Source organism: Protopterus annectens, chromosome 8.part0, assembly GCF_019279795.1.
Source record: "Protopterus annectens isolate FY-2018-M chromosome 8.part0, PAN1.0, whole genome shotgun sequence".
Taxonomy (NCBI): domain Eukaryota; kingdom Metazoa; phylum Chordata; order Ceratodontiformes; family Protopteridae; genus Protopterus; species Protopterus annectens.
In genome coordinates, this window is record NC_056741.1 from 231,540,756 (window position 1) to 231,558,544 (window position 17,789).

Below are 17,789 nucleotides of genomic sequence, written 5' to 3' on the forward strand. Positions count from 1 at the left end.
CTAGCCCCTGCCTTGTGCTACCTCCTTACTAATCTGCCATGGCCCATATCATATATGAGGTCCAGTCATCCTCTTTACAGTTTTTTCATCTCCAGTATGTATACATTCCCCCCTTCTCACCCTTACCTTATGCATGCACAACCACCCCTAGCTGTCTTAACTATTTTGTGACTGCCTGTTAGTACCCCCTTTCTCCATGCACAATTTCCTTTCCCTTGCATCCTGTACTATTCATCCCTTCTCTCTTTATATGAAAAAGCGTCTCTACGCTCAACAAAAATATATTATCTTGTCTTTCCATTCCCCATACTGTGTGCTCTGTTAAGTGTTTTCCTTGTATATTTCACTATGTTTGCTATTATCTCCCTTTCTCACTGTCCTATACATCCCTTTTAATCCCATTTTCTTGCTGATGACAGTGGCCACATGTTTCACTACCCCAGAGTTAAACAACATACTTTTAGTGCCTGGTGGTAAAGGTTTCACAGTCTTTTGAGGTGGTCTGCTGCAAAACATGCCCAGAAGAAACAAGCTCCTATTTATAAGCCATACACATTTGTCTACTCTGCTGAGTAACATAATATCTGCTGTACCAAGAAAGCTGTTATACAGCTTCTATATCTGATTATTCAAATTGTTCTGTTCCGCTGTGTAGGTTAAGATTTGTGCTACTACTATGCACCATATTATATAACTGCGATTCACAAGCATTTCATGTTTCTGTGCTCTGCTGAGAATTGTGAGAAATGAACAGCACCTACCAGTGAGAAGTCCATGTTACTCTGCTCTGCTGCGTAATTTGAGAGCCATGCTGTGCAGTTGGATATTGTAGCAACAGCATGACTCAGTACATCACAGTGGAGCAGAGATGGCTGCTCAGCTGTGCAGTATGCCTCACTGTTGCATCTGTGATTACTCTTACCATGCTGCGCAGTGCAGCTTACCTACTCATGAAAAGTGACGCAATGCATCTTTATGCATCACAGCAATTAGTATACTGACTGTCGGGTGACAATGGTATAGATCATGCTGAATTATTTACTCCAGGTAGTCATCTGTGAGAGGTATCCAAAGACAGGATAAAGCATTTTGTAGTAAAAGGAAAAACAAAATCATTTAAGCTTTCACAAACAAAACTTTCAAGAAATGAAGCATTATTGGTGGGAATAATGCATACAAAAGATCTCTGTTCAATCAAGTAATAAGGCACTCTGAGCCCTGGTTATTAAATGCGGAAGTCAACTGTTCATATTAGGGTGAATGCTGATTAGATCCATTTTGGGTATATTCTGCTCATTAAATAGTGGGAATGTCTGGATTTAACTGCCATTTTTGTTATACTTTATTGAAGGCTTTGCAAAACAAAATAGGAACTAAAAGAAAAACAAGTCATCATAAAAAACAAACTTCAGCAATAAGGAATAAACCCTTGGAAGCATACCTTTCAACTGTCCAAATGTTTGCAGAATGTCCTTAGTTTTGCCTCATATTTTTGGTCTGTTCCTCATAAAATTTCTAGTTTTCTGGCAAATCACTGAGTTGATCTGAGGATTGAAATAATCAAATAATGACATTACATTTTACTTTTAGACTTCTAATCCCTCAAATAATGTATGTTAGCACAATTCCTGTCACTCTACCAACTTTCTAAATTGATAAGAGCCATATTTAAATTCTGTCCCTATATTTGGGCCTTTGTCCCCCCATTTTGTCAGGCTTTGTCCAGATTTCTTTCACTAAGAGTTTGACAGATACAGAAGCTGTATTACACATACACAGTTCATAAAATTCAATGAAGATGATCTGCCACAGGTTTATTTGACTGGCTGATTGGCTGATATAAGTTAACAGGGTTGGCAGGGTGGCCTAATGGTTAAGGTGTTTGCCTTACAAACACAAGGTTCAGGGTTTGAGTCTCACAAGGGATAATTGGCTAGGCTTAAAATGTCTGACAAGGGCAGTTAGCTTAGTACTAATCTATGAGCCTATGAAAAGTGCACCATTAATCTAGCATTTCTGGTACAAAGGAAGTTTGGAATTTCTAATGCAAAACAAAACAAAAGAAAATATGCTCCTGAAATTATGTGACAAATCAAACCAGAGCATACTCAAGGGGTGGTAATACAAAAAAGAAATACATAGTCTCATGGTCTAGATCACATCACCTCAAAATGTTCAACAAAACAAACTCCCAGCATGCTGGACTCTCCTGTTCATCCCCCTTTCCCTAAACCCTGGTGCATGACTTGCTTAGAATACTGAGTACAGATGGCAGGTCAGCTCAAAAACATAATCAAATAAAGAAAAAAACACCCTGCAACCTTTATAAATACACAGTATATTCAGCAAACATCAAATCACAATTGCAGGTAGTAAAATAAATAACTCTTTATGTGTACTGTCATTCTGTCTTTAGACCTATGATTCCATTTGGCCCATTACTTTTATTTACCTAGGTTGTAGAAAATTGAGAAGTCAGGAAGTTAATTATTATTAGCAATGTCCCCCACAAACTGTTTTATCCTAATCCTTTGTCATCAATGATCAAGGAAACCATACTGAACATATATGAGTTCAGCTCTCCAGGCTGCCAGTAACAAGGAAGTAACTCTGGAACCAGTTGTTAAGGATACACACACATATGCTATGGAAGAAGCATCGAGTGCGACCCAGATACACAGTTAAACTGAGCACTGATGTACTCCTTGACTAGTGCAAGTTTAAGCAGAATCACTGTGCACAAGGGATGAACAAGCTAAACTCAGACACGTCTCTAGTAATACTGAAAATTTGTCATATGCAGAGTTCTGCAGTCTCAGCCACCACAATGCCAGTGTGTATGCACCTTATAATGAATATAAGAACTCTTGTCATCATTACTGCTGAAGTTGCCAAGGACTGGAAAAAAAGAGGCAATGTTCATGATCATCGCCATAATAAGAAATGAACTCTCCTAAACTGCATCAAGAACAATTTACAGAAACACCTTCAATTAGGATGGGCTGAAGTCTGACTTTCTAGATGGCCATAAGGCCTAAGGCATCCAAATAATTTTTGGTATATCTTCTGAAAGTCATTCTTATGAATAGGCACTTATCAAATGATCAGCCACTACTGTGAATCTGCAGCAGGTGTGAAACATTTTGAAACTATTCTTGAAGTTTTAGCTAGAATAAAAGGGACAACTCTAAGCTAATAATATTAAGTCCTTACTTGGAATCAGAACTTATTTTAAAGACAAAAGACATCAAGAGACACACAAGAGATCCAAGGTGATCACCCATTTTCCCTGCAGTAAAAATCATTCAAATTCTTAAATGCTTATTAGTGCTTATTAAGACCTGTGGACCTCTACTGAATCTTATTTTTGGAGCAACAAATAAATTAGTATAATACTAAGTTCATTTGAAAGGACAAGGGATCCTTCTGATATCCTTTTTTGTCCAGCATAATTCTCAAACATGGAGCTGGGAAACATTAACTTTGTTTTGTAATCAAACAAGGGCTAGATTTTAACAAGAGTTATGTGTTATAAACTCCTCTGAAGAACACCTTTCAAATAAAATCCCATAAAAAAAAAAAATCACCAAATTTGAATGAATTGTTATTCTGATTCCCCGTGTGGGGTATTACTTCTTCGGCTATAGCTACAAAAATAAGGAGTAAAAAGTAATTTAGTTGAGGTGACTTTGATTTTGTTCAGATTTGATTTATCTGTATCTATGATTTCTTATGCTTTCTTGTCTGTTTGAATAACTACCCCTTCCTCTTCCACGTGGCCTATTGAACAAATTGCTCACGAAAGGAAGAAGTCTGTCTTTACATATGTTTTAGAAGACTTCCTTCCTGACAAACAGCAGAAGCTGAATATGATTTAATAACATAAGATCAGATCACCTTCTTTAATTTTTCTTTTTCTCCTAATTATTGACACTAAGTATACATCTCTATACCAAATAAAAATTCTAGATAGAATGGACATGTTTTATTTTTGTCATGATATTTTTAGGGTAATGTTAACCTTTCAGTAAATCATATAATCTAGCTTAGTTGTAGAAGATGCAACTGGGAAGCAAGAAAATAACTGCCAGAAGCATAAATATGTGAAAAGCAAACACTTGCCTGCTGTATCTAATAAATTACTTAGCTATGCGGATTTTGTCTTCCTCAGCAGAAATGTCTTTAAGCACAAATTTATGACCATCTCCTCAAAGTTGCAACTTATCATAACACAATATTAACAGTGCTCCCAAATAGCTTATCATAACACAATGTTAACAGTGCCCCCAAATAGCTTATCATAACACAATATTAACAGTGCCCCCAAACAGCTTATCAATACACAATATTAACAGTGCCCCCAAACAGCTTATCAATACACAGTATTAACAGTGCCAACAAACAGCTTATCATAACACAATATTAACAGTGCCCCCAAACAGCTTATCAATATACAATATTAACAGTGCCAACAAACAGCTTATCATAACACAATATTAACAGTGCCAACAAACAGCTTATCATAACACAATATTAACAGTGCCCACAAACAGCTTATCATAACACAATATTAACAGTGCCAACAAACAGCTTATCATAACACAATATTAACAGTGCCCCCAAACAGCTTATCATAACACAATATTAACAGTGCCCCCAAATAGCTCATCATAACACAATATTAACAGTGCCCACAAACAGCTTATCAATACACAATATTAACAGTGCCCCCAAACAGCTTATCATAACACAATATTAACAGTGCCCCTAAACAGCTTATCAATACACAATATTAACAGTGCCCCCAGATAGCTTATCATAACACAATATTAACAGTGCCCACAAACAGCTTATCATAACACAATATTAACAGTGCCCCCAAACAGCTTATCAATACACAATATTAACAGTGCCAACAAACAGCTTATCATAACACAATATTAACAGTGCCCCCAAATAGCTTATCAATACACAATATTAACAGTGCCAACAAACAGCTTATCATAACACAATATTAACAGTGCCGCCAAACAGCTTATCAATACACAATATTAACAGTGCTCCCAAACAGCTTATCAATATACAATATTAACAGTACTCCCAAATAGCTTATCAAGCCACAATATTAACAGTACTCCCAAATAGCTTATCATAACACAATATTAACAGTGCCCCCAAACAGCAGCTACAAAGCAAGTGCACTCTCGGAACCTCCATGTAAAGGGATTTGCCTGAACATCCCTTACTTAAATATCACAACCCCAGGGTTGCACTGACTTTTAGGATGATATGAGTTATGTTCCTCTTTAATCACAACAAAGGCTTCACGAATAATTCCAGACTGATAACTTTATATGAAAGGCAATGATATTTGATGATTTAATAGCTCTGAAAGAGAAGAAATAAATTATCTCCATATAATATCAGCTAGATTTGTATGTTTATCAGAATAAAACACAACAATTTTTCCCAAGGTTTAGAGGTTTTCCAAAGTTTAGATAAAGCCACATCAACCTGCTTAACATCTGGGGCATGGGATGTGATCTATTGTCTAGCATCATCCTATATAGTATGTGAAATACAATTTGCCCAAGCAGGTCTTTGAAGACAGGCAAAATCCTGGCAAACTGACTTACTCTAAGGTGCTATGGATTTGTGTAAAGTTGAGAAATGATGAAAACTAGTGAGCAGATTCATTAAAATAACTTCCAATACGATCGGCCTCTAGTTGTAAAATGGGTATAAAATGTCTTCTGTGGAAGCTTCCTCATTATCATCATCATCATCATTATCACTATCATACTCTTCCTCTAGCATGGCCCTGCCTAAGTTCTCAGACTCAGATTTACAAAGGGGATATGCAATTCTTTTCCCTTATTTGTAGTAACCTTAGAAAAAGAATCTAACTTTTCTGAATTCTACCTCAAAAATGCATTTAGGCTTACAAAGAATATCCAATTATTTAAAAATACCCTTAAAATGTTCACTGTCAAACAAATGAGTAGGACTATTGAGAATTAATGTTCCTATCCCCATTGTTATCAGATTCTTTCTGTTTCCTTGAGACCTTCATGCAAAAAAATCAGTGTGATTTACATTATCTGCAAAATGTATAAGTGGACTGAATGTTATAATATATACTCCGAATTTTGGTTTTCTTAGTAAATTAGAAAACTGCTTACCACCATTTAAAGTGGATTAATCCTTCTTTTCTTCAAACCAGGACGTTTTAAGCTTATTAGCATCTGTACCGTTATGAGTAGAATGGAAATACCCCCCCCCAAATAAATAAATAAATCAGAGTATTTTAGCAGGTGAAGTGCAAAGGTCACGTCACAAATCACATCTTCCATCCTTCAGTTAGCAATGCCACAAAGCTATACAGGGTGGCAGAGAAAATGAAAGTAATGCAGTGTTCATATGTTTGCAGGTTTGAATATCTAGTCTGCAATCTACTGATTTTCTAGAAGCTTGACTGACATAATCTATTGTCTGTATTTTTCTTCACCTATGAGCCTCTGATATTTAACTCAATAATGTCTCAACTCATCAAGTTTAGCCTGTTTGTAACTTAAATGTTAAAAAAGATATGAATGTAAAAGGGCTCAGGAATCAGAGAAAGAAAAAAAAATAGGAGGTGGCAGGCACAATAGGTTCATAGGTTCATAGGTTGGTACCAGGCTATCAGCCTTAGGGCCTATACAAGCCTAGCCATAACAATTCCCTGGCTATTTCTTCCCACACTATTTACTTCCCTGGACCCCTGAAACATTTTTCTCATTTCAGCAGAACTAGCACTAAGTGCAATTTCCTTTCTCACTTCCTTGATTGCAATTTTTAATAATAATAATAATAATAATTTTATTTATTTATTTATTTTATTTATTTTATTTTACATTTGTTGACTGGGCTAGTCTAGCTGGATATATGTCCATTTTCAGTAGAGGCCCGGGGAGAAAAGCTCCAAGCATGAACAGTGACAAAGTTAAGAATGCATAGAAGCATGAAGAATCACAATACAGAGGCAGCATTGGTCTAAAGAACAGTTATAATAATAAATTTATAAACTATAACAATTTTAGTAAAAATTATACTAAACAATTATACAAAACACACTAGAAGGTATGAGCAAGTCTCAGTTAAGGGAAAAGCACATATATGTTATCCTCATATTTCAAGAAAGAGTAGTAACTAGATTTGGAGGCATAGGTTACAGGAGTAGGGATAGGGGTAAGAGTAAAAAGTGAAAAAGATATAATAATAATAATAATGGGGTTCAGTAAAGGAGAACTACTGAATGAATATAAATGAAAAAGATAATAATAATAAGGAAGTCAGAATTCTTATTAGCTTTGAAAGAAATGGAGGTATCATGATTTATCACTTAATTCTTAAACATTTATCCAGCCAAATATTATACCACACTAATGCCAGACATTTTGAGTATAATGAAACGTGGTTGCTTGGTTATATTTCATCACTTTTTTAATTTGTATTATTGCTGTCATTATACTTGTTGGATATTACCAAAATAAAGTTTGTCAACTTAAAAAAAACATTGTTCAAGGTAGGACTAAGACAAAAAGCACCCAGTCTTGGTCAGTGCCTACTCCAGCCACAGTCAACTGGTCTTAGGGGTCCATGAATTTGTAAGGTCTTTAAAGCCTGGGACAGTATGGGCCTAGTGGTTTAGGAAATGCATAAGGACTTTGTTGGTCTTAAATGTTATGAGGACTTGCATTTCATGAGGCCAGTAAAGATCCTCTTGAACACATTTGCATGGGAGCTAATCTTGCAAAGTGAGTAATGATCACTTTGTGGCCCAGACCATGAAGTATGTCTTAAGGCTGCATGGGCAAGTATGCACCAACTCCCAAGCCTAACCACATTAAAAGTAAACATGAAAGATTGATATTATTATAACAGTTTATGGAGTAATATTTGACTTTACAAAAGTATGAAGCTGTATGTTTCCTCTGTACTGAATGGATCACATGTAGATGTTCATTGTGTTTTAAATTAGAAACAGTGTTATCATTATCGAAATGCCATGCATGAAAATTGACAATGAATTAGTTATTAACCTATAATACAAAGTAGAAACACACTGTGAGCTGACTCAGTCTAGTTTGCAACAAACATTATGCTCATTAAGTTGTTCTGTATCATTTATACCTTTATGAATGTACTGGCTTATTTTGTACTTTTTTTGAAGAATGCCACAAAAAAGTTTTTAGTTACAAAAACTGCAGCACGATTTATTTTAAGAATCAGATAGACAACTGACAGTCTTAAAAAAGTCTGATTTCATCATTAATTCAGTTCTAGTGACCCACCTCTTTATTTTCAGAAATGACAATTAGTTGTAAGATAGAAAGGTCTTCGCCACAAGAATCAATTTCTGTAATGTTGTAAAGAGTAGAATTCAAGGGCCCATATGTCCACTGTACATGCATCAACTTCTGCAATAAATGTTGAAACATCTGCAACAGGGAGTACAGAAATGAAAGTAAAGTGCTTACTAAATTTTTGTTCATTGAAGTTAACTTTATAATACTTCTATCACTTATATTTATAAGATGGGTACCATACAACCAAAACAGTGCTCTGGCATTGTTCACAATGGTAATGCTGTTGCTTTAGAAAAAATGGCACTGCAATAGTTCAAATAAATAAATTTCAGGGCCTCATAATAGAAATTGAAGTCTTAATTGAATGGCACTATTAATGCCACTCAAAAGTGATTGTCAAGCAGTAAATAATTCAAACAGCAACAAGAAAGACAATGTTACACATCAAACATCAGTGACAGTAATTACTGCAACTCAGAGAAATAGAAGTTTTCTGAGACACTGCAGTATTGATTTTTATACATATATAACACAAATTGCACTTTTGTGACTATACATTAGATCATTGGTAACTGAAGACTCAAATTTCTGCTTGATACTAAAATTAATTACACTACTGTTTTAAACAAGAAAGTAGTGCGCATCAAAAAGATATTCTAATACACTCTGTAAAAAATGTTTTAGTCATTTATCACTGGTTGGCTTGCCTTGAATTCTGACTGACATACTGAATTATATTTCCAAGGAAAATCGCATTTCTTATAAAACAGTAAAAACAAACAAAATTGCCAGTGGCTCATTTTAGTTAAATAGGATGCTTGGTTTGTCAGCTAACTGCCTTTCATTTTAGTGCCTGTCCTCATAGTGCTGACCACTTCTTTCAAACCATTGCAGCTGAGTGTAAGGTAAAGCTGTATGTAATCACCTTTTTTATCTGCATTCCAAATGCTTAATATAATGATTGCATAATGAAACCAATGGATTTGTGAAGACTTGCATGTCTGGAAATAAAGACAGATACTCTCAAGAACTTAGAAAGAGAAAGGCAAGCCACCCCAAATAAGTTTTCAACATTCACATGCTGATTCCTAGTCAATTGCACTGTATTAACATCTTACAGGGCTTTGAACTGTGCAATATACTTATATACAATTCTGTATTTATAGTGAAGTTTAAATCCTCTTCATAGGTTCATAGGTAGGTACTAGGCTATCTGCCCTAGGGCATTTATAAGCTTAGCCAGAATGTGTTGGCTTTAGCCTCCCTTTTAGACTAGATTCCTGAGCCTCTGTCCAGCAGGGCCATAGAAGTGATCCCAGGAGCAAATTTACGATTTCCCATCCACTCATCAAGATTTCTCTTGAAGAGGGTCAGCGAGAAGCTCTGCCTAACATGGACTGGGATTCTATTCCAGAGCATGGGAAGCCTTTGGGATATGAATCTATCCCTCCAGCATGTCTTATTTATTGTTGTGCTGAGGTTTAAATCCCTGGAGCATGTAGCTGTAATGGATCTGGTTTTCTTGAGGTGGAGCATGTCTAACAATTCCGGGTTAGACATGGCCTTGTATGTCAGGCAGTGATCACCTCAGAGTAGGTGGTAAGCAACTCAGTTGCGCTGGAGTTTCTTTAGTCAAGCTGCATAGGGCATCTGTTTGAGGACCACGATCCTCTTGGTGAGGTATTTTTGAGGTCTCTCCAGCTGTTGCAGGTGTTGGGTAAGGTACATCCCAAATGGGGCATTGTACTCAATTATGAGCCTGATGAGCAATGAGTAGAGGGGCACAATTACCTCTCTAGATCTAGATGTGAACCCTTTCGTGATTAGGTGGGCTATATAGAAGGTTTCTCTAACCACTTTGGCAATGTGATTGTCAAAGGAGAGTTTACTACCTACTTGGGTCCCCAGATCCCTGATTACTTCTTCCGTAATTAGTGGATTACCTCCTATATGGTAGTTTGTGGGCACTTTCTTTTTCCCAAAGGGGATGACTATGCATTTTTTTGCATTTAGCTTGAGGCCATGGTTCTGATACCAGGTATCAGTCTCCATAAGGCCCTTCCTGAGGATGCTTGTGTCAGCTGGAGAGTCAATTATGGCTCCCAGTTTGCAATCATCTGTGAACTTGGTCAGCCACAGTCCTCCCGTGTTTGCCTGTACCTCAGAGAAGTATTTACTGAAAAAGAGGGGTCCAAGGACTGATCCCTGTGGGACACCACTTGCAACTGGTTTAGAGTCAGACATGCCACCTGCGACTCTGACCATGTGAGTTCTATCCCTGAGCCAGTTTGCAACCCATCTTGTGACATATGGGTTGATATTTAAGCTGGTAAGCTTATTTATGATACCAGAGTGTGGGTATTGTGTCGAAGGCATTTGCGAGGTCTAGGTAGGCTGTGTGGACTACCTTTCCCTCATCTAAGGCTTTGGTAACTGTTTTGAAGAAATCAACTAGGTTTAAGAGACAAGATCTGCCCTTAACAAAGCCAAATTGGGTGGGGTCCAGTGTTTGGAGGTTCCCAATGTCTTTGTTTATGAGATCCATGATGATGCGCTCCATAACCTTGCAGACCAGGCTAGTCAGGTTTATAGGGTGATAGTTCCCTGGATCTGTTGTGACGCCACCTTTGTGGAGCGGGATCACTGTTGCTGTACGCCATTCTTTGGGTACATATCCTGTGGTAAGGCTGAGTTGGAACAGTGAATTCATGTGAGGGTTTAGTTCGTTTTGGAGCTCGTGTAAGACGCAGCTTGGGATACCATCTGGTCACATTGATGCTGTGTTTTTTACTTTGGAGAGGGCTGCTTTCACCTGTGTGTCTGTGATGTCTGGGGGACTGCATTCTTCAGGGATAGACACAGGCTCTTTTGGGGGGATGGGGGGTGAAGTTTGCACTGAACCTGTCCGCCAGGATGTTGGCAATGTCTGTGGGTTCAGTGTATTTTGTGCCATTTTGCACCAGCTCAGAGCAGATCTGAGAGCTGCCACCCAGGTTTTTGACGTAGCTAAAGAACATCTTGTGATTATCTTTAGCGATTTTTATTTCGAAGCTGGCCTTTAATGATTTTATGAGGGATCGAAGTTTCTTGCTAGTACTGATCAAGGATGACTTCCCTTTTTGGGATTTTGCCTTGTCATGTAATAGTTTCCTCTTCTGTTGTATAGCTTATTTATGGCCGGGGTCCACCAAACTGGTCTCCTGTTCTTGGAGAAGTGAGTCTTGGTTTTACTTGGGATGGCACAATTCATGCATTTCTGTAGGTGCTCATAGAGTGCATTTGTAAAGGATTCTGTGGTTTGGGTAGCATTTTTCATTAGCCCAGGGGCTTTGAAACTTCCCACCTCAGTCTTGAGAAGTGTGAAGTTTGCTTTTGAGAAATTTTTCACAGTGATTTCCTTGGCTGAGGGTGGGGTCGGGATGTGGATGTCCATTGTGATAAGTTTATGGTCTGATCTTACCAATGAGGGATTTACCTCTGGTGTGGAACATTGAGCCCCCATGTTGGTAATGACCAAGTCCAATATGTTGTCCCCTCTTGTGGGAGTGTTGACCAGTTGTTCCATGGCATTTGAGTTTCTAAATTCCAGGAACCATTGGGCAAAAGAGTTGGGACTTGAGTAGTTTTCCCAGTCAATGTTTGGGTAGTTGAAGTCTCCCAATATCATGGTGTTTGGTGAGACCTTCATATTCTCCAATGTTCTCAGGAATGCTGCGTGGTGATCCTGAGACAAGGTGGGTGATCTGTAGCAGGCTATGAACTGAAAAGCAGTTTTACCTACTGTTAGTTGCACATGGATGTTCTCTGCTGCCTCATGCAGTGACACTAACCTGGAGGTGTGGATATGCTTGATGAAAATGAATACTCCCCTGCCTTTAGTATTCAGGTCCAAGTTCTGGGGCTGAAAGGAATGGTATGAGTTGAATCCTGGTAGTGCTGGGGTGCTCTTTGGAGTCTTGAACCAGGTTTCTGTTACTGCACAGATATCGATTTTCTCCATTCTGAGGAGTGCCTCGAGTGTGTACATCTTGAGGTTTAGACTTCTGGCATTGAGTAGCATTACCCTTAGTTTTTTGTTTCTGGTATTGTCTATGGAGGTGGGTTTGTCTTTTGAGCCTTGCCTAAAAAAGGCACTATGGGGGTGGCAAGAGCCTTAGCCAGTATTCAAGAGCCTAAGGGTGACAGGTGCAAGCTGTCCCTGGTGAAGCAATGTGGCTTGTCTAGCATGTCATCCCAGGCTGACAGACATTGGATCCCCTTTGAATGACACCAATACCTTAGCCAAGTGTTAAAATTGATCATTTTGTCTTTATACTGCGGCATCATTCAATTTTTTTAATAGCTTTATTGGGAGAGAATATATTCGTTAAATATTATACAATTGGATATTTAAGCATTGTATGCATTCTTGTAAATGTTTTGCTTATTTGCTGAGACCACTATGCCAGGTTTCATATGTGCAACTTTGTCGAATGCCTAAATGGCCATATTGTTTTTTTTTTGTATTCCTACCTGCCTTTCTTACCCATTATTGTCTTTGCCCCTGTGGCATGGGACATGGCTGAAGAAGGTCCCTGGACTAGTGCACTTAACTGGCTAACACAGTATAAATACATAACTAAAATAAACAAAGCTTCCTGAGATAAATTAATTTACATGTCCATCTAAACCATGACCTGCCATTTCTGTCATAGAAGTCATTAGATATACTACAATCAGACTATTAAATAACCAGTGGTAAAGCTAAAGTGGGAGAACAGATGTTGACCAGATCATAGTAAATTGTTTCTTGAGTGCTTCCCATTTATAACTTGAATAAGTCAACAAGAAACTTGAAAGTCCAGGTGTTCCTAGACTCACCCTTTCCAACTAATGAGAATCTGCCTACTTTTATTAAAGTTTCTACAACTTCATGAATTTTTTAATAGCTTTATTGAGAGAGAATATATTTGTTAAATATTATACAATATTCATACATACATACATTCAATGTAAATTAAATTCATTACGTTATTAAAACAATACTTTTTAATACTTGACTTATTTTCATTAGAAGAAATAAAGTAGAAGAAACAAAAATATTTTTCATATATTTAAACCATGGACAATTTTTCTCACAAGTCATTCTTAACAAATAATTACTTTTTTAAGTTATTATCGTTCTGAAAAATATCAACTTAATGTACTTTACTATTGACTTTCCAACTATTTCACTTGGGAGATGAGGCATCATAACCTTATATACCTAAAACTGGTAAGACTCTTTTGTCAAAATTTCACACTTGTATTTTGTTTTGTGTTTTCAATTATTATTACATAAATCCTGGGATTCAGAAAGGACTACTGTCAGAGGTAAGACCTAACAAAATCACTTATCTGCTGGCAGTAGCCCCTTCTGATTTAGAAAACATTTTACGTTTAGGAAGCAGGAGGGGGATTTTAAGTTTATGGAGTTTTAGGGTTGGGAAGTGAGAATGGAGCCTTAGGGTTAAGTAGCAAGGAGGGAGTCTTGGGAAATGGAGTAGGAGGAGGATATTTGCTTTATGGAATGAAAAGGCTGTTTTAGGAATAGGGAATAGGAAGGGGATCTTAGGGTTAGAGAGCAAGAAGGGAGTCTTAGGGTTACAGAGTAGGAGGGATATTTTTCGTTCGGGGAGTAGGAAGGGAGTATTAGGTTTAGAGAGTAGGATGGAAGCTTTCGGGTTAGAGTCATGGTTTTGATAGGGCTATCCAGTTTTATTGGATAGGGTGTTGAGGAAGCTAAGTAGTTACAGGAGATTGAATAAGAGGAAGATGAAGCACTTGCCTATTTGAACAAGTGACAGTAAGCGAGTGTGTCGCAAGCATATGGCATGCGAGCCCTTGTAGTATATCCATTAAAGTCACCTTGAGGCATCCAGATAATTATGAAAATATTCACAGTGGTTACAATACACAGGAAGAGTATACACAGTCTTATAGACTGATTTCAAATCAATGTCTAATAATGCTAAAGGATGGGTTAATTATAAGCTCTATCATTTTCTTATGGAAAATTAGATAAGGAGGTCTGACAGAAAGAGCCTGCAAACAGAGATTCTAAAGCCGATGTAATGTTGGCTAAAAGTAGGTTCTTCCATGATAAAAACTTCAGTTAATTGAAGGCTACAGGCTCACATGGTAGAACAGTAAACTTTTCGAGCATAAAGTAAATATCCCAAAGGGTGACAGGGTCTCTAATTAGATGCCTGAACTGGAAAGTGATTCACAGGAAAGTCTTACAGACCTCCTAGAAAGCAAAAGAGATGAAAATCATACAAGAAAGAAAGTAAAAAAAATGTTCTCCATTCTCAATTGATGGCCCATTGACACATTGTCACACCCTCATGGCCCCTCAGCAAATTGGATAAGAGTGAGTTAACCCTTGTTTGTTGATGCATCAGGCCATAGCCATGCTGTTTGAAAAGAGAGGGATCCTTATGGGAGAGTGTCCAGGAAGACAAGAAAGAAAAGTAGGAATTCTTTCATTTCTAGGTCAATGGCAATTTAAACATGTTTCTTAGAGAATCTAGGTCTTGCATCCTTCCCTAGTGCAGACACATCCATGGCAACAGTATCCTGATAGGCCTGGAGCTGAACAAGGTTTCACATATAAAGATTTACAGAGCAGGCCAAGTGACAATAAAATGCCTTTGAAATCCAAACTGGATTGGAAATTGAGATAGAAAATTAGGACCACTTAGCTCAGATGGACTCTTATAGAACCTTACATGAGGTATCATGAAGAATCATGAAGACTCACCACTGTTATAAAGGCCTGATGAAGTTGATTGCAATGAGCAGAAGTAATATATATGTAATTCTGCAACATAGACTACAATGAGCAAAAGTAATATATATATATATATATATATATATATATAAATCTGCAACATGGATTAAAAGTTAACTTTTCTGCTGTCAAAACTTGGATCTCATTTCACATGTTTTATTTGTCATTGTTCATATTAGTATTTGAGTGTCAACTAGATATACTGTTATTTTTTTTTTTATTTTCATCAAAACATTTTTTATTTTCAATTAAAATAACATTTACATAATATTTTTAAATATTTTAATCAACTACATACTACTTTCAATTATATACACTGTATTTTATTAAATATAGAATTAACAGATCAGTTATCAGAGATACAGTATTGATTATTGCAGAGTGTCCAACAAAGATATAACTTTCTTCCAAGGATTATTTACCAATGGCCTGGGATAGATTCGTAGTTCTTTGGTTTTTATTTCCATCTATGCAGTTGTCTTCAGTAAAGTGTTGAATTCTTCCAAGGTTGGGGGTGTATTTGAATTCTACCTTCTGGTTACACATTTCCTAGATATAGCAAGTATTGTCCATAATAAATACATATTTGTCTTATTCAGGTAGGGACCTTCATTTACATTTAGTATAATCAATGCTTTAGTTAAGGTAAATGATTCATTAAATAAAGTTTGTAAAAAATGATTGATTCCATTCCAATATGATTTAATTTTATAACATTCATAAAAAATATGAATCCAGTCTGCTTTATTTGACTTTTCACACCTCCAGCAAAACCAATTTGTAGTAGTACTGATCTTTTTAATTCTATCTGGTGTTAAAAATGCTCTATGTAAGTATTTCCAGTTAAATATTTTCCAGTACTGTAAGTTAGAGGTGTAATTAACTGATAGTAAGAAGTTAGTTTTAATTTCTTCTGTTAACTGCAATGACTGACCTTTTGTTAAGAACTGCCAGTATGATGGTTTGGAAATTGTTTTATATGTTATTAACTCTTTCTATAGATTTGAAATTGATTTTTTCTTTTCACAGATATTATATATAAATTCCTACAGAAAACTTATTAGATTTTAAATATCTTTAAATGAGGAATTATTAATTAATCTGCATAAATCATGAGGGCACATTAGAATGCTTTGTAAGGTTAACCAGTGCTGTGTTGGAATATTGTAAGCAGATTTTATCATATGTATATCTAAAACATTTAATTTATTTACATATTGAAACCAGCATAAGAATGCATTTTGTTCCCAGGAGGTTATTGTTTCCCTATATATTTTGTGAGGAAAGTTCTTAGTGATGGCAAATGGGGTTAAAAGGTTAAACCAGAGTTTTAGATCTATGTTTGCATTGATAAGTTTCCTAAAGGAATTGATGTAATGATTAATCAGTGTTGTTTTAGAAGGTTTTGTTATATTATATTGTATACTTATGCATAGTATGTAGCAGGGTTTGTCTGATTTGTCTACTTTAAAAAAATTTTAACAGATTAAATGCATTTGTTAATATAGCCGTTGTTAATTCTTTCAGGCTGGCAAAATAATTTGGGTTTATCCAGTCTATTGTAATTTTAAGCACAGATGCTTTTATATATGTTTCTATTTCTAGGAAGTTCAATCCTCCTTGTTTCCAGGATCTAATGTGATGAGTTAGAGCTACTCTATTCATTTTGGGATGCCATAAAAGTTCGGGGGTGTATTTGAATTCCACCTTCTGGTTACAAATTTCCTAGATATAGCAAGTATTGCCCATAATAAATACATATTTGTCTTATTCAGGTAGGGACCTTCATTTACATTTAGTATAATCAATGCTTTAGTTAAGGCAAATGTTTCATTAAATAAAGCTTGTAAAAATGATTGATTCCATTTCAATATGATTTAATTTTATAACATTCATAAAAAATATGAATCCAATCTGCTTTATTGGACTTTTCACACCTCCAGCAAAACCCATTTGTAGCAGTACTGATCTTTTTAATTCTATCTGGTGTTAAAACTGCTCTATGTAAGTATTTCCAGTTAAATATTTTCCAGTACTGTAAGTTAGAGGTGTAATTAACTGATAGTAAGAAGTTAGTTTTAATTTCTTCTGTTAACTGCAATGACTGACCTTTTGTTAAGAACTGCCAGTATGATGGTTTGGAAACTGTTTTATATGTTATTAACTCTATCTATAGATTTGAATTTGAATTTTTCTTTTCATAGATATTATATATAAATTCCTACAGAAAACTTATTAGATTTTAAATATCTTTAAATGAGGAATTATTAATTAATCTGCATAAATCATGTTTTGTAAGGTTAACCAGTGCTGTGTTGGAATATTGTACGCAGATTTGATCATATGTATAGCTAAAAATTTAATTTATTTACACATTGAAACCAGCATAAGAATCCATTTTGTTCCCAGGAGGTTATTGTTTCCCTATATATTTTGTGAGGAAAGTTCTTAGTGATGGCAAATGGGGTTAAAAGGTCAAACCAGAGTTTTAGATCTATGTTTGCATTGATAAGTTTCCTAAAGGAATTGATGTAATGATTAATCAGTGTTGTTTTAGAAGGTTTTGTTATATTATATTGTATACTTATGGATAGTATGTAGCAGGGTTTGTTTGATTTGTCTACTTT

At 36.1% G+C, this 17,789-nt stretch overlaps 1 protein-coding gene across 2 annotated transcripts in view; it reads right to left on the bottom strand.

Moving 5' to 3' along the window:
* Positions 1 to 17,789, bottom strand: part of LOC122808720 (transient receptor potential cation channel subfamily V member 6-like) — a 664,913-nt gene that overhangs the window by 472,012 nt on the left and 175,112 nt on the right. For both annotated transcript variants that reach the window (XM_044079713.1, XM_044079712.1), the window contains one exon: positions 8,337 to 8,483. In XM_044079713.1, the coding sequence (XP_043935648.1) occupies positions 8,337 to 8,483 (147 nt within the window). The remainder of the gene's footprint in view (positions 1 to 8,336; positions 8,484 to 17,789) is intronic.